Here is a 23,248-nt window from a genome sequence, read left to right on the forward strand (position 1 = left end):
CCGTTGGTGCACCCGCTCAGAATGAAGGTAGTCAGCAACGCTACATTGCTTCCCTCACTGTAAGCCCACCGTTTAGGACACCACCAGCAGCAAATGTAGAGGTATCGTCGCAAGGCCAAAGCAGTCAGGGAATCACAAGGTTCTTGGTAGGAAATACTGTATGTAGGTCAACATCAAGAATACCATCACTAACCCTCTCTCAATCTGCCATGTCCACCACCACCCCCGCTAGTTCCACCATATGCAGCTCTCCAGTCCAGCTCACCCTACAAGAGACTCTTGTTAGGAAAAGGAAGTACTCATCCTCTCATCCGCATACACAGGGTTTCAACACCCACATTGCTAGACTAATCTCGTTAGAGATGATGCCCTACCGGTTGGTTGAAAGCAAAGCTTTCAAAGCCCTGATGGCCTGCGCAGTAACACAGTATGACCTACCCAGTCGTCACTTCTTTGTGAGAAAAGCCATCCCAGCCCTCCACCAGCATGTCAAAGACCGCATTGTCCATGCACTCAGGCAATCAGTCAGTAGAAAGGTGCACCTCACAACAGATGCATGGACCAGTAGGCATGGCCAGGGACATTACGTGTCCATCACGGCGCACTGGGTTAATGTGGTGGATGCAGGGTCCACAGGGGACAGCCATAGTGGGACAGTTCTGCCTAGCCCATGGTCTAGGAAACAGTTGGCTGTAGGCATTCGCCACCCCTCCTCCTCCTCCTCCTCCAGAAGCAAAAGCTTGTCCACAGAGCGCAGTCGCACGACCACTCCATCCGCAGCTGCCAGTGTTGCACACGAGGTGTCCCATTATTGAACAGCTAGTGGTAAGTGTCAGCAGGCTGTGTTGGAAATGAAGTGTTTGGGCGACAACAGACACACCGCAGAAGTACTGGCCGAGTACTTGCAGCAAGAAACTCAGTCATGGCTGGGCAGTGTACATCTTGAGGCAGGCAAGGTAGTCAGTGATAACGGAAGGAATTTTATGGCTGCCATAGCCCTTTCAGAACTGAAACACATACCTTGCCTGGCTCACACCTTGAACCTGGTGGTGCAGTGCTTCCTGAAAAATTATCCGGGGTTACCAGCCCTGCTCCTGAAGGTGCGAAGACTTTGCTCGCACATCCGCCGGTCGCCTGTACACTCCAGCCGTATGCAGAACCATCGGCGATCGCTGAATCTTCCCCAGCACCGCCTAATAATCGACATTGCAACAAGGTGGAACTCTACACTGAACATGCTTCAGAGGCTGTGCGAACAGAGGCATGCTGTAATGTATTTGTGGGAGGATACACATACACGGGCAGGCAGTTGGATGGCAGACATGGAGTTGTCTGGTGTGCATTGGTCGAAGCTACAAGACCTCTGTCAAGTCCTTCAGTGTTTTGAGGAATGCACACGGCTGGTAAGTGCAGACGACGCCATCATAAGCATGAGCATCCCACTATTGCGTCTGCTGATGTAAAGTTTGACGCACATTAAGGAGCAGGCATCTGCAGCCGAGGAGGAGGTTAGCCTTGATGACAGTCAGCCATTGTCTGCTCAGGGAACTCTCCTGGACGAGGTGGGGGACGAAGAGGAGGAGGAGGAGGATGGGGATGAATATTTATGGGAGGAGGATGCTTCTCAGGGGGCAATAGAAACTAATGGCGTTGCAAGGTCAGGTTTTTGCGGGAGACAAGTGATGTTGATTTGCAAGAAAGTGCTCCCCAACCAAGCACAAGCAATGAATTGACACCTGGAACATTGGCCCACATGGCTCAGTATGCCTTGCGTATCCTAAAAAGGGACCCCCGCATTATCAAAATGATGACTGATGACGATTACTGGTTGGCCTGCCTCCTGGATCCATGATATAAAGGAAAATTACAAAATATCATGCCACATGAGAACCTTGAGCAAATATTGGCTACCAAACAAGCAACTCTTGTAGACCGTTTGGTTCAGGCATTCCCAGCACACAGCGGCGGTGATGGTTCTCACACGAGCTGTAGGGGGCAACATGGCAGAGGTGTTAGAGGTGCACAAATCAGAAGTGGCGCTGGACAGAGGGGTTTTATGACCAGGTTGTGGAGTGATTTCGCAATGACCGCAGACACGACAGGTACTGCTGCATCGATTCAAAGTGACAGGAGACTGCATTTGTCCAGTATGGTTACGAAGTATTTTTCCTCCCTTATCGATGTTCTCCCTCACAGGTCATTCCCCTTTGATTACTGGGCATCTAAAATAGACACCTGGCCTGAATTGGCAGAATATGCATTACAGTAGCTCGCTTGCCCTGCTGCTAGTGTGCTATCAGAAAGAGTCTTCAGTGCTGCTGGTTCAATACTGACTGAAAAAAGGACTTGTCTGGCTTCCCAAAATGTTGATGATCTAATCTACATTAAAATGAACAAATCATGGATTTCAAATTATTTTGCCCCACCTTCCCCTGCTGACACGTAGCTTGCTTACAAAATTTCTTGCTTTTGGTCTCCTCTTACTGACTGCTCCAATTCCTCCATTTGCAGCTGCTGAATGTCCACCATAGGCCATTTTTTTTACCTCCCTAAATGGGCTGACTCCCCCCACAGGGTCGTGATCACCACCTAGCGCTAGCACCCGTGCGAGTGCCGTTTGCCTGGACAGGTGGGTGTGCCCACTTTTGGGCGACGGCACTGGCACAGAGTCCCTCGTAGTACAATGAAGTGTCTCTGATGGTGGTGGTGCACAACCAACGTCAGACACACCGTCTTAATATGAGGGGCCCTGTGCCAGTACCGCAGCCCACGAGAGAGTGTTCCCCCCCAGCTCGAACAGTGCTCTACCACTTGCAATACTTACCTCTCCCTGCTCCACCACAGTGTAGTCTGTGCTGATAAGTCCTTCAATGGCATTAAAATGGGCACCGTAGGTGTTTTCCTGTCCTCCACTCACTGCCGATTTTGATTCCCCATTGACTTGCAATGGGTTTCGTGTTTCGGTCGGCCCCCGACTTTTCGAAATAATCGGCCGATTTCACCCGACCCGACTTTTGAGAAAGTCGGGTTTCGCAAAACCCGACTCGATCCTAAAAAAGTAAAAGTCGCTCAACTCTAGTGCTAACCACTGAGTCACTGTGCTGTCGTAATTTATTATTCATGTAAGCCAAAACTATGAATACTTAAGAAAAATGCAAAATGAAATGCTGTTGAAACTACTTTGTTACAGTACAGCTAAATACAGCAAAAAAGGATGAAATTATTTATTCAAAATAACACTGGCCTGATGGTCACTCCTGGCTAGCCTAAATTCCGGTTTCATGTGTTATGATGCAGCGTTGAAAAGCACCGTGTCTCCTTTCCTGACAGTCTTGCAAGTCAAAGCTAAACTCTTCAGTGACTGATAATAGAATTGAGTTTCTTCTTGATTTTCTGAGTATTCTGATTATGTGTGCTAGAAGCATAACTATCTTTAAACGAATAAAGAAACAAACTGTACTTACCCTTACATTATTTTGTCAAAAAGGTACATTCATAAATTACTATTATATAACAAAAATGAAATTTCAAGAGAACCTGTCACTAGGTTCATACTGTCCATACCATGGGCAGCATGAATCAAAGCCTAGTTTTGCAATTTCATTGTTTGATGAGCATACCAAGTACCATATAAAAAGAGGCTTGACTAGTCCAGCACTACTCCTGGATGGCTTCTCCTGACCTTGACAGGTCTCTCCCTATGTACACACATGTAAATGACTTGTCACACAATTCATGCTGCCCGAACCAGAATCAAAGCCTGGATGGTTGATTTCAGTCAGGCATGTATTTCTCTGAAATGCTGCAGTGTCTCAGAGAAAACATACAGTAGATTGAAAAGTTGTCTGAGGCCTGTAGTTAGAGAATAGACTAGTCCAATTACATCTCTGGCCGGCCCCATTTCAGGTGATTGATAGGTCTCCAGTGTGTGAAAATAAAGAGAGATCTGTCAATCAACTGGAGAGGGGTGGGAAGAAGCCAGCTGGGGGCCGCTCCACATTTGTAATGTCTCTCTATTGTCTCTGACCAGCTTTTCTATTTTTGCAGTCTCTGAAACATCACAGCGTATCAAAGTAAAACATACCTGGCTGCAATCACTTAGTCATGCGTCATGCTCTGATTTCATGCTGCTCATTATTTAGGAAGCATGAATCTTGTGAAAGGTTACCTTTAAAGAATTTTAGCTTCTAGCCTGTCTACAAAGCAAACATATGTGATCATATCTGTTTTTGTTTTCTGTGCTAATTAAAGTAATGTAGAGATCTACATTTAATTAGAAACAGACTTTAATGGTCTTTCTGTAGTGAAATATTCTACTTTTTAGACTTGAATCTTCCACTTCAGGATTCAACTAGTGTAGAAACTTGCAAACAAAATTATTATCATCTCAACCTCAGTGATAAGCAATATATCACATTATTTGTTTTGTGTCTTAGTTTTCATTTCAGAAAGGATCTCTTTTATTACAGATCTTGAATTACACTTAGTCCTTACGACATATGACGTAAACTTACGTCAGATATCCTGTCCCTGACTTTGATGTATGTTCTGGTTCTGATCACGCATTTTTCTCTGCATATGACAGCTGATTTGATGAGCTGTTATGTGTCTTTAACAACCACGGGTAGATCGGTGCTCCACCCACGGCTACTAACCAGTGAAACACACGCCAGACGGAAGCACATCACAAATCCCACCCATCGGTACCCCGTCACGTGATCGGGGGATGCCGATAGGTTGTCATGACATTCGGGAAGATCCCCGTGCCTGTCATTGTAAATTTCCTGTGAACACCAACTCATGGCTGATGTTCATAAGAGATTGTGATTTTTTTGCTATGCATAGCAGTGCTAAAGCATTGCTATCTATAACACAGGCGATCAAATGATTGCTGCTTCAAGTCTCCTAAGGGGACTATTAAATACAGTAGAAAGTAAAAAAATAATACACATATTTGTTATCTCTACATTCAAAAGTCTCCGATGTATCAAAATATAAAGTAAATTAATCTGATTGGTTAACGACGTAATGAGAAAAAAATCGAAACACCAGAATTACGTTTTTTGACCACCTCATTATTGCAGCAAAATGCAATAAGAGATCAAAACATCGCATCTACCCCAAAATGGTATCACTAAAAACGTCAGCTCAGCTCAAAAATAAGCCATCACCAGCTCCAGACTTTTGAGACTTTGTATAAACTTGATGTATTTATCAATAAAATTTTAAAAACTCATGAAATGCTTACACTTAACATAATTTTAAGCAAAAAATGCAATTTTAGGGCCCTACATAACTCCACAACCTCCCGCACAGTGTGATCCCCACACAGAATGATACCACCACAGCTCCTACAAATTATGAGGTGTCATTGGTTCAATTCATTAATATTACTTCATAACCTATGGGAAGACCATTTGATTAAAGGATTAAATTCTTATTGTCTGCACCTTAAATACCATGGGGAAATAAATCTAGGGATAGCAGATAACTCTGAAGAGGTCCTCTCTGCTCCTCTTCTTCTATAGCCACCTTTTTATTATTTCTATCTCACTGTCAATATACAAGGCTAATCTTTTTCTGCCTTTTCCTTTCTAGAACTCCCTACCCTGTTCCATACAACATTTTCAAATATCATAAACTGCTGAATGCGAAGCATATAACATGGCCTAAACTATTCCAATACTAACTCCACCTGATGTGTCTAAACCTGGTTACTCCTTTTGCAGACCTCATGTTTCTACTACTTACTAATTGTAAGCTTATACAGCAAGGAACTTGCATAATGGATTTTGTAAATAACTGTTCTAGGGCCCCTGCTCTTCTCCATTTACACTTTTGGCCTGGGACAGCTCATAGAATCTCACGGTTTTCAGTATCATCTCTATGCTGATGACACACAGATCTTCATCTCTGGACCAGATATCACCACCTTACTAACCAGAATCCCTCAATGTCTATCCGCTATTTCATCCTTCTTCTCCGCTAGATTTCTAAAACTTAACATGAACAAAACAGAATTCATCGTCTTTCCCCCATCTCATGCGACCCCCCACAATGAACCTATCCATTACAGTAAATGGCTCCCCACTCTCCCCAGTCCCACAAGATCGCTGTCTCGGGGTAATCCTTGACACTGATCTGTCCTTCAAACCACATATCCAAGCCCTTTCCACTTCCTGCCGCCTTCAACTGAAAAATATTTCACGCATCCGCACATTCCTAAACCAAGAGTCTGCAAAAACCCTAGTCCGTGCCCTCATCATCTCCCGCCTCGACTACTGTATCCTCTGTTATGATCCTAGTGGCAAGGATCGCAAGTTTGACTAGCTAAGTAACTAAACCGACGACCAGCTCTGGGGAAGTGGTATCTGGATTGACCGCAACCTGATCCTATCTGCAAACAACTATAGGCAGCCGTGGAACGTTACCTGGAAATCCTAGACGTCTCTTCACGGCCTGAGAAACTACCTATTCCTAGAGGGAAAGTAAAGTCCTTACTTGCCTCAGAGAAATGACCCCAAAGATATAGAAAAGCCCCCCACAAATATTAACGGTGAGTTAAGGGGAAAGCACAAACGCAGAGATGAAATAGATTTAGCAAATGAGGCCCGCTAACACTAGATAGCAGAAAATAGGAAGGGAGCTGTGCGGTCAATAGAAAACCCTAAGCAAAATATCCACGCAGAGATTGCTCGAGCCCCCGCACCAACTAACGGTGCGGGGGAAGCAACTCCATACCCCAGAGCTTACCAGCAGCAAGAACTCACATATTAGCAAGCTGGACTAAACTCATCATACACTGAAATCATATTGCAGACTGATGAGCAAAAAATAATCAAACAGAAACTTAGCTTCTCCAGAAGAGACTGAAAACGAAGATAATCAGGGGAGATCAGAATAGCACTGAATACATCGACAGCCGGCAACAAGTGGAGGTGAAGCAGAGCTAAATAGGAAACTCCCTAGTGCATAACGAGGCAGCTGATCCAGCCACAGATCCGCAGGATAACAAACAAAGCCACCAGGGGGAGCCCAAAAACAAAACTCACACAATACCACCTGTGACCACAAGAGGGAGCCCGAAAACAGTGTTCACAACAGTACCCCCCCCCTTGAGGAGGGGTCACCGAACCCTCATCAAAAAACCCCAGGGCGATCAGGGTGAGCCACATGGAAGGCACGAACCAAATCAGCCACATGAACATCAGAGGCGATAACCCAGGAATTATCCTCCTGACCATAGCCCTTCCACTTAACCAAATACTGAAGCCTCCGTCTAGAAATACGAGAATCCAAGATCTTCTCCACCACGTATTCCAATTCTCCCTCAACCAGCACAGGGGCAGGAGGCTCAACCGAAGGAACCACAGGCACCACATACCTCCGCAACAACGACCGATGGAACACATTATGAATAGCAAACGATGCTGGGAGGTCCAAACGAAATGACACAGGGTTAAGGACTTCCAAAATCTTATAAGGACCGATAAACCGAGGCTTGAACTTGGGAGAGGAGACCTTCATAGGAACAAAGCGAGAAGACAACCACACCAAGTCCCCAACGCGAAGTCGGGGACCCACACAGCGACGGCGGTTGGCAAAGTGCTGAGCCTTCTCTTGTGACAGCTTCAAATTGTCCACCACATGATCCCAAATCTGATGCAACCTATCCACCACAAGATCCACTCCAGGACAGTCAGAAGGCTCCACCTGACCCGAGGAAAAACGAGGATGAAACCCCGAATTACAAAAAAAAGGCGAAACCAAAGTAGCAGAACTAGCCCGATTATTAAGGGAAAATTCGGCCAATGGCAAAAAAGCCACCCAGTCATCCTGATCAGCAGAAACAAAACATCTTAAATAGGTTTCCAAGGTCTGATTAGTTCGTTCGGTCTGGCCATTCGTCTGAGGATGGAAGGCCGACGAAAAAGACAAATCAATGCCCATCTTAGCACAAAAGGTCCGCCAAAATCTAGACACAAACTGGGATCCTCTGTCGGAAACAATATTCTCAGGGATCCCGTGCAAACGAACCACATTTTGAAATAACAGCGGAACCAACTCGAAGGAGGAAGGCAACTTAGGCAAGGGCACCAAATGGACCATCTTAGAAAAACGATCACACACCACCCAGATGACAGACATTCTCTGAGAGACAGGGAGATCTGAAATAAAATCCATGGAAATGTGCGTCCAAGGCCTCTTTGGGACAGGCAAAGGTAACAGCAAACCACTGGCACGAGAACAGCAAGGCTTAACCCGAGCACAAATTCCACAAGACTGCACAAAGGAACGCACATCCCGCGACAAGGAAGGCCACCAAAAGGACCTGGCCACCAAATCTCTGGTACCAAATATTCCAGGATGGCCTGCCAACACCGAAGAATGAACCTCGGAAATAACTCTGTTGGTCCATCTATCTGGGACAAACAGTCTCTCCGGTGGACAACGGTCAGGTCTATCCGCCTGAAACTCCTGCAGCACTCGTCGCAAATCTGGGGAGATGGCAGACAAAATCACCCCTTCTCTGAGGATACCAGCCGGCTCAGAATCTCCAGGAGAGTCAGGCACAAAACTCCTAGAAAGAGCATCAGCCTTCACATTCTTCGAACCAGGCAGGTACGAGACCACGAAATCAAAACGAGAGAAAAACAACGACCAACGAGCCTGTCTAGGATTCAGCCGCTTGGCCGACTCGAGATAAATCAGATTTTTGTGATCAGTCAAGACCACCACACGATGCTTAGCTCCCTCGAGCCAATGTCGCCACTCCTCAAATGCCCACTTCATAGCCAACAACTCCCGATTACCGACATCATAATTCCGCTCGGCAGGCGAAAACTTTCTTGAAAAGAAAGCACATGGCTTCATCACAGAGCCATCAGAGCTTCTCTGCGACAAAACAGCCCCCGCTCCAATCTCAGAAGCATCAACCTCGACCTGGAAAGGAAGAGAGACATCTGGCTGACATAAGACCGGAGCCGAGGAAAACCGGCGCTTCAGCTCCCGAAAGGCCTCCACAGCCGCAGGAGACCAATTAGTAACATCAGAACCCTTCTTGGTCAAATCCGTCAAAGGCTTAACAACACCAGAAAAATTAGCGATGAAGCGACGGTAAAAATTAGCAAAACCCAAGAACTTCTGAAGACTCTTAACAGATGTAGGCTGAGTCCAGTCATGAATAGCCTGAACCTTGACTGAGTCCATCTCAATAGTAGAAGGGGAAAAAATGAAACCCAAAAAAGAAACCTTCTGGACTCCAAAAAGACATTTTGAGCCCTTCACAAATAAAGCATTGGCACGCAGGACCTGAAACACCATCCTGACCTGCTTAACATGGGACTCCCAATCATCAGAAAAAAACCGAATATCATCCAGATACACAATCATAAATTTATCCAGATACTCGCGGAAGATGTCGTGCATGAAGGACTGAAAGACAGAAGGAGCGTTAGAAAGTCCAAAAGGCATCACCAAGTACTCGAAATGGCCTTCGGGCATATTAAATGCAGTTTTCCATTCATCACCCTGCTTAATACGCACAAGGTTATACGCACCACGAAGATCTATCTTGGTGAACCAACTAGACCCCCTAATGCGAGCAAACAGATCAGATAACAATGGCAAAGGATACTGAAATTTGACCGTGATTTTATTTAGAAGGTGATAATCAATACAAGGTCTCAGGGAACCATCCTTCTTAGCCACAAAAAAGAATCCCGCACCCAGAGGGGAGGAGGAGGGGCGAATAAGTCCTTTCTCCAAAGACTCCTTTATATAACTCCGCATAGCAGCATGCTCCGGCACTGACAAATTGAAAAGTCGTCCCTTAGGAAACTTACTACCAGGAATCAAATTTATAGCACAATCACAATCCCTATGAGGAGGTAGAGAACTGAGTTTGGGCTCATCAAATACATCCTGGTAGTCCGACAAAAACGCAGGGACTTCAGAAGGAGTGGATGAAGCAATTGACACCACAGGAGCGTCGCCATGAATTCCCTGGCAACCCCAACTTGACACAGACATTGCTTTCCAATCCAGGACTGGATTATGAGTCTGCAACCATGGCAGACCCAACACGACAACATCATGCAAATTATGCAGAACAAGAAAGCGAATCACCTCCTGATGAACAGGAGTCATGCACATGGTCACTTGCGTCCAGTACTGAGGTTTATTCATAGCCAATGGTGTAGCATCAATACCCCTTAGTGGAATAGGGAATTTTAAAGGCTCCAAAACAAAACCACACCGCCGGGCAAATGACAAATCCATCAGGCTCAGGGCAGCACCTGAATCTACAAAAGCCATAACCGAGTAAGATGACAGGGAACAAATCAGGGTAACAGACAAAATGAACTTAGACTGTAACGTACCGATGGTGACAGATTTATCAATCTTTTTTGTGCGCTTAGAGCATGCTGAGATAACATGAGCTGAGTCACCACAGTAAAAGCACAACCCATTTTGCCGTCTATAATTTTGCCGTTCACTTCTGGTCAGAATTCTATCACATTGCATAGACTCAGGTGTCTGTTCAGAAGACACTGCCAAATGGTGCGCAGGTTTGCGCTCCCGCAAACGCCGATCAATCTGAATGGCCAGAGTCATTGACTCATTCAGACCTGCAGGCGTAGGGAACCCCACCATCACATTCTTAATGGCTTCAGAAAGACCCTTTCTGAAATTTTCAGCCAGGGTACACTCATTCCATTGAGTAAGCACCGACCATTTCCGAAATTTCTGGCAATACACCTCTGCTTCATCTTGCCCCTGAGAGAGGGCCAACAAAGCTTTTTCAGCCTGGTTCTCAAGATTAGGTTCCTCATAGAGCAATCCAAGGGCCAGAAAAAACGCATCCACACTGAGCAATGCAGGATCCCCTGGCGCCAATGCGAAGGCCCAATCTTGAGGGTCGCCGCGCAAGAAAGAAATAATAATCTTAACTTGCTGAACGGAATCACCAGAGGAACGAGGTTTCAAAGAAAGAAACAATTTACAATTGTTCTTAAAATTCAGGAACCTAGATCTATCTCCAGAAAACAACTCCGGAATAGGTATTCTAGGCTCTGACATAGGACTGTGAACAACAAAATCCTGAATACTTTGTACCCTTGCAGCAAGATGATCTACACTGGAGGCCAAACTCTGGATATCCATGTCAGCAGCTGAATTCAGAGCCACACCAAGATTAAGAGGAGGAGAGAAGCTAGACACACAGCAGCTAGACACACGGCAGCAAAAAAAAAAAAAATCCCCAAGGCTTCTCTTCTTCTGCTTCTGCCATGCAATTAACACTTTATGGGCCGGCTGTACTGTTATGATCCTAGTGGCAAGGATCGCAAGTTTGACTAGCTAAGTAACTAAACCGACGACCAGCTCTGGGGAAGTGGTATCTGGATTGACCGCAACCTGATCCTATCCGCAAACAACTATAGGCAGCCATGGAACATTACCTGGAAATCCTAGACGTCTCTTCACGGCCTGAGAAACTACCTATTCCTAGAGGGAAAGTAAAGTCCTTACTTGCCTCAGAGAAATGACCCCAAAGATATAGAAAAGCCCCCCACAAATATTAACGGTGAGTTAAGGGGAAAGCACAAACGCAGAGATGAAATAGATTTAGCAAATGAGGCCCGCTAACACTAGATAGCAGAAAATAGGAAGGGAGCTGTGCGGTCAATAGAAAACCCTAAGCAAAATATCCATGCAGAGATTGCTCGAGCCCCCGCACCAACTAACGGTGCGGGGGAAGCAACTCCGTACCCCAGAGCTTACCAGCAGCAAGAACTCACATATTAGCAAGCTGGACTAAACTCATCATACACTGAAATCATATTGCAGACTGATGAGCAAAAAATAATCAAACAGAAACTTAGCTTCTCCAGAAGAGACTGAAAACGAAGATAATCAGGGGAGATCAGAATAGCACTGAATACATCGACAGCCGGCAACAAGTGGAGGTGAAGCAGAGCTAAATAGGAAACTCCCTAGTGCATAACGAGGCAGCTGATCCAGCCACAGATCCGCAGGATAACAAACAAAGCCACCAGGGGGAGCCCAAAAACAAAACTCACACAATACCACCTGTGACCACAAGAGGGAGCCCGAAAACAGTGTTCACAACAATCCTCCTGCTCTGTGACCTCCCCTCTAACACTCTCACACCCTTCCAATCTATTCTAAACTCAGCTGCCTGACTAATCCACCTGTCCCCCACCTATTCCCCGGCCTCTCCCCTCTGTCAGTCCCTTCACTGGCTCCCCATTGCCCAGAGACTCCACTACAAAAGCCTAACCATGACATACAAAGCTATCCACAACCTGTCTCCTCCATACATCTGTGACCTCGTCTCCCGGTACTTACCTGCATGCAACCTCCGATCCTCACATGATCTCCTTCTCTACTCCCCTCTTATCTCCTCTTCCCACAATCGTATACAAGATTCCTCTCACGCGTCACCCCTACTCTGGAACTCTCTAGCACAACATATCAGACTCTCACCTACCATCAAAACCTTCAAAAAGAACCTGAAAACCCACCTCTTCCGACAAGCCTACAACCTGCAGTAACCACCGATCGACCAAACCACTGCACGACCAGCTCTATCCTCACCTACTGTATCCTCACCCATCCCTTGTAGATTGTGAGCCCTTGTGGGCAGGGTCCGCTCTCCTCCTGTACCAGTTGTGACTTGTATTGTTCAAGATTATTGCACTTGTTTTTATTATGTATACCCCTCCTCACATGTAAAGCGCCATGGAATAAATGGCGCTATATTAATAATAAATAATAATAATAATTTATCTGTAACACTTGTAATTATTACAATGTGTTACCCAGACATTGTGCAGTGTCAAATGCTGCAGAAATTATTGATGGTATATAAATAAACAATAGTATGGTCCTAGTTTTCCCTTTACTTTCCAAAATTAAAACTGTTTGTTGGCTCTTCAAGCATAATTCCAGTTATTCATACTGATGAGTGAATTTGCTTTTATTTACAGTATGCCACAGAAGACACAAAGGCATTCATTCCAATTACCAAAGTGAAGCAAGGTAATCTCAAATTGTCACATTTTATACATTACGAATTTAGTTACTATCATAACACACACAGTATTATCAATGCATGATAATGACACCACATGCACTGTACTTCAAACAAATTAGACAGTTTATCTAGTTATATTAAAAAAGTTATCTTTAAAAAGGAAAGAATTATGGGTTTTAAGCTGCATAATATAGATTACAAATCTGTGAAATCAGTACGGCCACTCAAAATCTGAGTGGGTGGTGATCCTGGAGGCCATTTTGAAGTCTGCCATTTTGGATCCAACTTTATTTTTTTCAATGGGAAGAGGGTCATGTGACACATCAAACTTATTAAGAATTTCACAAGAAAAACAATAGTGTGTTTGTTTTTAATGTAATATTATTCTTTCATGAGTTATTTACAAGTTTATGACCACTTATAAAATGTGTTCAAAGTGCTGCCCATTGTGTTGGATTGTCAATGCAACCCTCTTCTCCCACTCTTGACACACTGATAGCAACACCGCAGAAGAAATGCTAGCACAGGCTTCCGGTATCCATTGTTTCAGATGCTGCACATCTCGTATCGTAAGGCAATTGTCTATGCTGTGAAGATACAAGATGTGCAGAATCTGAAACAACGGATACTGGAAGCCTGTCTTAGCATTTTTTCTGCGGTGTTGCTATCAGTGTGTCAAGAGTGGGAGAAGAGGGTTGCATTGACAATCCAACACAATGGGCAGCACTTTGAGCACATTTTATAAGTGCTCATAAACTTGCAAATAACTCATGAAAAAATAGAGTTATGTTAAAATCAAGCACATCATTGTTTTTCTTGTGAAATTCTCAATAGGTTTGATGTGTCACATGACCCTCTTCCCATTGAAAAAAAAGTTGGATCCAAAATGTCCAACTTCAAAATGGCCGCCATGGTCACCACCCATCTTGAAAACTTTTCCCCCTTCCATATACTAATGTGCCACAAACAGGAAGTTGATATCACAAATCATTCCCATTTTAATTAGGTGTATCCATATAAATGGCCCGCCCTGTGTAGTGGCATCATTCTGAGGGGAAAAAAGACATAATTATGTAAAAATAGTTTTAAGTGTATTATAAATACAAAATGAGATAGGAAATACTTTTTTTACTTTATTCTTCTGGTTGTTGTTTTTAAAGTTCCAATTGTAGAAAGTCTATTTTAGTAGCAGCATAATAACGAATACATTTATTTTTCCCAGGATTTCAGAACATCACTAAACCCACACCATTACCTCCAGGTATTTATTTGGTTCACTGTTTCTTTTTTAATTTTATTTTTTTTTAATTTTTAAAAAGGATTATTAATTGTATCTAGAAATAATATTTTTTTGGCATAGCAAAAGATAAATAAGAAGATAGTTGTCATTAAGTAGCACAAAATAGCAATGAGCAATAGTTGCTTCTGTCAATCTTCTGCTATATAGCCTCTGTTATATTTTCTGTTCTGTATTTTTTTCATTTATATGCTCTTTGCTTGTTGTTAGGGTCCTACATATCTTCTGCTTTAAAAAGCTGCATAAGCGTTGCTTAATACAAATGGAACTATAATGCAAGATCTACAATTACAGTTAAAACATTGTAATATTCAGTCACCTCATTCATTAGATTTAAAGAGTTGGATGCCTTGCCTAAACTTTTATAAAGTTTATGAGAAAACTGTAAAGATATTTGGTTAGAGTCATGAAAGTGATTTGATACATTGTTATTGCTAGTCCTATAAAAAGTAAGTAAAAAAAACAACGTTCAGACAGGATTTTATTAGTGGCAATGTAGTAGAAACAGGTCATTGGGGAAAACTAAATCGATTGAGAACCTCATTCTTAACAATCCACTGTACTGTTGAAGGCTTTTTATTTAAAGAGATGTATGTCTAATATTCCAAAAAGTTGCCTAATAGTGTTGACTACTAAGGATACTTATGGAATTCTAAGGCCTTAAAGGAGTGTATCGCCTTTTAAAGCATGTCTACACAATTTGTAATAAACTTAACTGAAGTTTTATTATGTATTATTAAATAGGTAGGCAATTAGGTAAAATAACAGTTAACAGAGCAAGGGGTTGACAGTAGCAAATTAGCAAGATCATACTTGTCATGAACCAAGGTTGTGGTCTCTTCAGAATAAACAGATACACACATTAAGATATTAAAAACAACCTGGGTAGGATGAAGAAGGAAAATGTTTATGAACAATCCATGTAAATCTAAGTAAATACTTTTATGCTTAAACAAGACAAAAGTATTCTAGGAGGGATACCTTTATTATATAGCCAGAAAAATAATATTTGCAAGCTTTCAGAGCACAGGGGCTCCTTATTCAAGAAGGTTTACAAAATTAATTACTGAAACAATAGCACAACAGTTAAAGGGCCACTGTCACCCCCCTCCAGCCATTATAAACTAAAAGAGCCACCTTGTGCAGCAGTAATGCTGCATTCTAACAAGGTGGCTCTTTTAGTTTTTGGTTCAAGTATTCCGAAAATAAAGCATTTTTAAACTTAGTCAAAATACCTGTCTTTAGACAGGGAGGCGGGTCCTGACTCCCCAGCTTCAACCGCTACTTTGCCATCACTCCAATCTTCAGTGGCTTTCGGCGCCGCCCCCTCAGCGCTGTTTACGCTTCAAAACCGGCGCCTGCGCTATGTACTACTGTGCTGCACAGGCGCAGTAAGCTCTGGCCATCTGATGTCCCAGCCAGGCTTGCAGACTGCGTCTGTGCGGGCATTGCGGCCACCCACCTTGGTAATCCCAGCCCCGCAGTGTGTTATGCATTATGCACAGTGCAGGGCTAGGATTCCTGGGCATGCGCACTGCGTGTGTCAGACGCTCCCCCAGGTCCCCCGCCTTCCAGTCCCGCACTGTGCATAATGCATAACACACTGCGGGGCTGGGATTCCCAAGGTGGGTGTCCGCAATGCCCGCACAGGCCCAGTCTGCAAGCCTGGCTGGGACGTCAGACGGCCAGAGCTTACTGCGCCTGCGCAGCACAGTAGTACACAGCGCAGGCGCCGGTTTTGAAGCGTAAACAGCGCTGAGGGGGCGGCGCCGAAAGCCCCTGAAGATTTGAGTGACGGCAGAGTAGCGGTTGAAGCTGGGGAGTGAGGACCCGCTTCCCTGTCTAAAGACAGGTATTTTGACTAAGTTTAAAAACGCTTTATTTTCGGAATACTTGAACCAAAAACTAATAGAGCCACCTTGTTAGAATGCAGCATTACTGCTGCACAAGGTGGCTCTTTTAGTTTATAACGGCTGGAGGGGGGTGACAGTGGCCCTTTAAGAGATGTTATAGTATGACATTTGGGCATGTGATGGATGGCATAATGCTGCTACCTAAAGATAAGTCAAGGTGTTATGATACAATTATAGATCAGAGCTAAATTTATGGAGGTCCTGCACTTTAACCTCTAGAGCTTGTACCAGATATGTGCCAGAAAGTAGTTAGAATAGTAGTAGCTGGATTTTAAATGTCATTCCACCTATCTTTAAGTGAGTTAGATAGAACAACCTGACAGTATAAAGTAAGCACATAGCTTTATAGGAACTACAGAGCTTATAAAAGCCCACCTTTAGGCTATGTGCACACGTTCGCAATTCCGCAACTCCCTGCCGCGGGAAATACACATGCGGAATAGGCATGCATATTCACGCTAAACACTAGCGTTTTGAAAGCATAATTAGCTTGCAGAATGCTAGCGCTTTCCAAGTGATCTGTAGCATCACTTGGAAAACTGATAGACAGGTTGGTCACTTGTCAAACATAGTGTTTGACAAGTGTGACCAACGTTTTACTATTGATGTTGCCTATGTAGCATCAATAGTAAAAGATAGAATGTTAAAAATAATTTAATAAAAAATTGTGATATTCTCACCTTCCGGCGGCCCCCCCAGCCTTCCCAATCCTCGCAATGCTCCCGGCAACTCCCGTTCCCAATGATGCCTCGCGACAATGACCCCAGATGAAGTAGCATCACGCAAGACCGCTACATCATCACAGGTCATTGTTGCAAAGCATCACTGGGAACAGGAGCTACTGGGAGCATTGCTAAGGGCTGGATCCAGGGGCCGCCAGAAGGTGAGTATAACTATTTTTTTTTCCAGGGCCTGGAGGAGAGTGTCCTCTCCTCCACACCTAGGTACCATCCGCACATGATCCACTTACTTTGCACATGATGGGCATACCCCCGTGCGGAAAGTAAGCGGATCAATGCATTCCTATGTGTGCGGAATCGCCGCGATACCACACAAAGAATGAGCATGCTGTGTATTTTTCCGCTATGCGATTCCGCCATGGAAAAATACGCAGCTTTAGCACAGCATTACGGAATCCCATTGAATTCAATGGGTTGTGTTGTGTATGCGTTTTCACAGCATTTTCACGGCGGAAAAAAAAAGCAAAAACGCATACAATCTGCAACATGTGCACATAGCCTTAGTATTCTAGTTGCTGTTTATCTTAAGTTTAATGTAATATTCTAACAAGGGTGCTTAGTGTAGCCTTGGCATGGCAGAAAGGCTTAGCACAACATTCCTGCACCTCACTAGTGATTGATAGCACTAGCTTCCCGGAAGCTCATCAAGAGAATGCCAAGAGTGTGCAAAGCAGTCATCAAAGCAAAAGGTGACTACTTTGAAGAACCTAGAATATAAGACATATTTTCAGTTGTTTCACACTTTTTTGTTAAGTATATAATTCCACATGTGCTAATTCATCGTTTTGATGCTGTGTCTGTCAGCAAAGTGTCCAGAGGCTGGAGATGCAACCAGGAGACAGTCCAGTACACCAGGAGATGTGGAGGGGGCCATAGGAGGGCAACAACCCAGCAGTAGGACCGCTACCTCAGCCTTTGTGCAAGGAGGAGCAGGAAGAGCACTGCCAGAGCCCTGAAAAATGACCTCCAGCAGGCCACAAATGTGCAAGTATCTGTACAAACAGTTAGAAACTGACTCCATGAGGATGGTCTGAGAGCCCGACATCCGCAGATGGGGGTTGTACTCACAGCCCAACACTGTGCAGGATGCTTGGCATTCGCCACAGAACACCAGGATTGGCAAATTCACCACTGGCACCCTATGCTCTTCACAGATGAAAGCAGGTTCACACTGAGCACATGTGACAGACGTGACAGGGTCTGGAGACTCCGTGGAGAGTGAACTGCTGCCTGCAACATCCTTCAGCATGACCAGTTTGGCAGTGGGTCAGTAATGGGGTGGGGGGCATTTCTTTGGAGGGCCGCACAGCCCTCCATGTGCTCACTAGAGGTAGCTTGACTGCCATTAGGTACTGAGATGGGATCACCAGATCCCTTGTGAGACCATATGCTGGTGCGGTTGGCCCTGGGTTCCTCCTAATGCAGGACAATGCCAGACCTCATGTGGCTGGAGTGTGTCAGCAGTTCCTGCAAAATGAAGGCACTGAAGCTATGGACTGGCCCGCCCATTCCCCAGACCTGAATCCGATTGAACATATCTGGGACATCATGTATCGCACTATCCACCAACGTCACGTTGCACCACAGACTGTCCAAGAGTTGTCGGATTCTTTAGTCCAGGTCTGGCAGGAGATCCCTCGGGAGACCATCCGCCGCCTCATCAGGAGCATGCCCAGGCATTGTAGGGAGGTCATACAGGCACATGGAGGCCACACACGCTACTGAGCATCATTTCCTTGCCTTGAGGCATTTCCACTGAAGTTGGATCAGCCTGTAACTTCATTTTCCACTTTGATTTTGAGCATCATTCCAACTCCAGACCTCCGTGGGATATTAGTTGTGATTTACATTGATCATTTTTAGGTTTTATTGTTCTCAACACATTCCACTATGTAATGAATAAAGATTTACAACTGTAACATTTCATTCAGTGATAACTAGGATGTGGGATTTTAGTGTTCCCTTTATTTTTTTGAGCAGTGTATATGGTAAAATCAATTGGGTCGTTCAAAAGTACAAATCATCCTGCAAAAAAACAAGCCCTCATGCGGCCATATTGACGGAAAAAATACAAAAACATATGGTCCTGGGAAGAAGGGGAGCAAAAAAAGAAAACTGAAAATACTAAGATTGTGAAGAGGTCAAAAATTAAAAGGGAATCTGTCACCCCAAAAATTGTATATGATCGAAGGCCACCAGCATCAGGGGCTTATCAGAGACCATTCGCCGCCTCATCAGGAGCATGCCCAGGCATTGTAGGGAGGTCATACAGGCACTTGGAGGCCACGCACACACTACTGATCATCATTTCCTTGCCTTGAGGCATTTCCACTGAAGTTGGATCAGCCTGTAACTTCATTTTCCACTTTGATTTTGAGCATCATTCCAACTCCAGACCTCCGTGGGATATTAGTTGTGATTACCATTGATCATTTTTAGGTTTTATTGTCCTCAACACATTCCACTATGTAATGAACAAAGATTGGAATATTTAATTCCAATGGGATGTGGGACTTTAGTGTTCCCTTTATTTTTTTGAGTAGTATATATATATATTTAAATATATATATATATATATATATATATATATATATATATATATATATATATATATATATATATACTAGCTGAAGAGCCTGGCGTTGCCTAGGCATAGTAAATATCTGTGGTTAGTTATAGCACTTCACTTCTCTTATTTTCCTGTCACGCCTCTCATTTTCCCCCTCACACCTTTAATTTTCCCCCTCACGTCTCTCATTTTCTCCCTCACACCTCTCATTTTCCCCCTCACTCCTCTTATTTTCCCCCTCACTCCTCTCATTCCCCCCTCACTCCTCTCTGTCCCCCCTAACACTTGCCATTTCGACCTCACATCTGTCATTTTCCGATCACTCCACTATTTTCCCTCACTCCTCTCATTTTGCACTCACACCTTTTCATTTTCACCTCACACCTCTCATTTTCACCTCACACCTCTCATTTTCACCTCTGTATATACATGTTTGTCATCTCCCTTATATATAGTATACACCTGTATGTCATCTCCTGTATATAGTATACACCTGTATGTCATCTCCCCTGTATTTAGTATATACCTGTATGTCATCTCCTTCTGTATATTGTATATACCTATGTGTCATCTCCTCCTGTATATAGTATATACATGTATGTCATCTCTTCTGTATATAGTATATGCCTGTATGTCATCTCCTCCTATATACAGTATATACCTGTATGTCATCTCCTGGATATAATATATACCTGTATGTCATCTCCCCTGTATATAGTATATACCTGCTGTATGTCATCTCCTCCTGTATATACCTATGTGTCATCTCCTCTTTTATATAGTATATACCTGTATGTCATCTCCTCCTGTATATAGTATATACGTGTGTCATCTCCTCCTGTATATAGTATATACCTGTATGTCATCTCCTCCTATATATAGTATATACCTGTATGTCATCTCCTCCTGTATATAGTATATACCTGTAAGTCATCTCCTCCTGTATATAGTATATACCTGTGTGTCATCTGCTCCTGTATATAGTAACATAGTTATTAAGGTTGAAGGAAGACTTTAAGTCCATCTAGTTCAACCCATAACCTAACCTAACATACCCTAACATGTTGATCCAGTGGAAGGAAAAAAAAAACCATGTGGCAAAGAGTAAACTCCATAATGGGGAAAAAAAATTCCTTCCCGACTCCACATACGGCAATCAGACTAGTTCCCTGTATCAACATCCTAACAAGGAATCTAGTATGTATACCCTGTAACATTATACTTTTCAAGAAAGGCATCCAGTCCACTCTTAAATTTAAGCAAGAATCACTCGTTACAACATCATACGGCAGAGAGTATGTAGTATATACCTGTGTGTCATCTCCCCTGTATATAGTATGTACATGTATGTCATCTCCTCCTGTATTAGACTTCATTCACACGTTATTTGGTCAGTATTGGCGAGTTTTGAGCGTGGCGAGTTTTATGTGTGGTGCGTTTTGAGTATGTGCAAGTTTTGTGTGAGGCAACTTTTGCATGTGTTGCAACTTTTGTGCTTGTGGCAATTTTTCCGCGTGTGCAAGTTTTGCGTGTGGCGAGTTTTCCATGAGGTGAGTTTTGCACGTGTGGCGAGTTTTGCGTGAGCCTAGTTTTGTATGTGGCGAGTTTTGCATGTGGCGAATTTTGCGCATGGCAAGTTTTGATCGGTGACTTTTGTGTTTCGATTTTTATGTGGCGAGGTTGGTGTATGTGTGGTGAAATGTGTGCTGAGGGTGGTATATGTGTTCAAGCACGTGGTAGTGTGTGGCGCATTTTGTGTGTGTGTTCATATTCTCGTGTGTGGTGAGTATCCCATGTCGGGGCCCCACCTTAGCAACTGTATGGTATATACTCTTTGGCGCCATCGCTCTCATTCTTTAAGTCTCCCTTGTTCACATCTGGCAGCTGTCAATTTGCCTCCAACACTTTTCCTTTCACTTTTTCCCCATTATGTAGATAGGGGCAAAACGGTTTGGTAAATTGGAAAGCGCGGGGTTAAATTTTCACCTCACAACATAGCCTATGACGCTCTAGGGGTCCAGACGTGTGACTGTGCAAAATTTTGTGGCTGTAGCTGCGACGGTGCAGATACCAATCCCGGACATACACACATACATACACACACACATTCAGCTTTATAGATTAGATGTATATCCATATATGCCTTTTAAAGACAAGTTCAGTAATTCATTCCACCTTCACTGAGAATTCAGTATATGAATTTATTTTCAAATGAGGCTGAAGATCTGAAACCTCTGTCACTCTGCCCAATGCTGCCATCCTGCTTGACTGACAGTCCTTATGCAATGTTATAATAGATGAATGTGGATAAAATCCACGCTGCTGTGACAAATAATGGATCCAGATATGGTTGTAAGGTGTTCGGGTGGTTTATTCAATGCGTTTCGAAGCTCATGGCTTCTTCTTCAGGAAGTTTCCACACAAAGATATCTTTGTGTGGAAACTTCCTGAAGAAGAAGCCATGAGCTTCGAAACGCATTGAATAAACCACCCGAACACCTTACAACCATATCTGGATCCATTATTTGTCATTATTTGTCACAGCAGCGCGGATTTTATTCACATTCATCTATTATAACGTCTCTAAGAGGTCGCAGCGCCGACCTGTGGATCTGCAGCAGCTGACAAACTATACGCCTTTACTTTGTACCATCAGGTGAGCAGTTCTCTCATAATTAATTAGAAGCAATCCTGGGGATAAGACCCTATTTGCGCATTTTTTGTCTTCTATTTTTCTATACTAGTCTTTATGCAATGTGATTTCATGCAATAGAGCCATTAGTCAAATAAGAGGAGGCATCGCTGGATGGGGAATAGAGCTGGAATAGTAGAGGCTTCATCTCTACATCCTCATTTGCATACCAATTAAAACGCTGATTCCTCAGTAACAGATGAATAATTGATTATGTAAAGATATTGCTGGTATTTTTTGGGCAATGCTACCTGTGGATATAAATAGTTTGGGTGTTAAATCCTGCTGACAGATTCCCTTTTACACACTAACAAAATGTTATTATTCATTACGGTATTGTGTACTTAAATGGGTTATCTTCTAAAAACAAGAAAACCATGCAGGGGAAATATATGGCCAGATGTAGATTCCATGTTTATGGGGAGCTTGGCTCTTGGTGATCTGATTTCTAAAACGTCGTTGTCTATGTGAGAGAACACATTGGTCCTAACTGTCCATGTTCATTTCTTAAATGTACCAATATTTTAATGAAAATGGAATTCGAAAGCAATTCAGGAAAACACTAAGGATGTTGATGACTTAATTCATGTTTTTGCTGGGATTTACAAACAGAGGGCATGTGTAATGTTAATTTGTACTGTCCTTGCCCCTCAGATCCCTCTACAAACATTTGCAGTCTCTGGAAGCAAAAGAGGTTTGTAGAGATAATGCAGGACTTGACCCTTGCAAGTTTTAAGAGTTCTTGTATGCAAATAAAGGTTTAGAAGTGTTTTCCAGATATATAAAGTTTTGTTTTGCATGTGTATATTTATTATATTTCAACCCAGTTTAACCTAAAACACATCACAGACACTTGTTCATGTTAGCTCTATGAGATATTACACTGTTGCTGCCAAGAAGAACAGCTGCCCAGATGAAATCAATCTGCAGTCTCTTGTATAACAGAACTGTACTACAATATAAAAAGAACAAGAACA

At 43.4% G+C, this 23,248-nt stretch overlaps 1 protein-coding gene across 19 annotated transcripts in view; it reads left to right on the forward strand.

Moving 5' to 3' along the window:
- ABI3BP (ABI family member 3 binding protein) overlaps positions 1-23,248 on the forward strand; it is a 674,363-nt gene that overhangs the window by 388,728 nt on the left and 262,387 nt on the right. For all 19 annotated transcript variants that reach the window (XM_077296740.1, XM_077296741.1, XM_077296745.1 and 16 more), the window contains exons 7-8: positions 13,014-13,065; positions 14,283-14,321. In XM_077296740.1, the coding sequence (XP_077152855.1) occupies positions 13,014-13,065; positions 14,283-14,321 (91 nt within the window). The remainder of the gene's footprint in view (positions 1-13,013; positions 13,066-14,282; positions 14,322-23,248) is intronic.

The sequence above is a fragment of the Ranitomeya variabilis genome, chromosome 3, assembly GCF_051348905.1.
Source record: "Ranitomeya variabilis isolate aRanVar5 chromosome 3, aRanVar5.hap1, whole genome shotgun sequence".
Lineage (NCBI taxonomy): Eukaryota > Metazoa > Chordata > Amphibia > Anura > Dendrobatidae > Ranitomeya > Ranitomeya variabilis.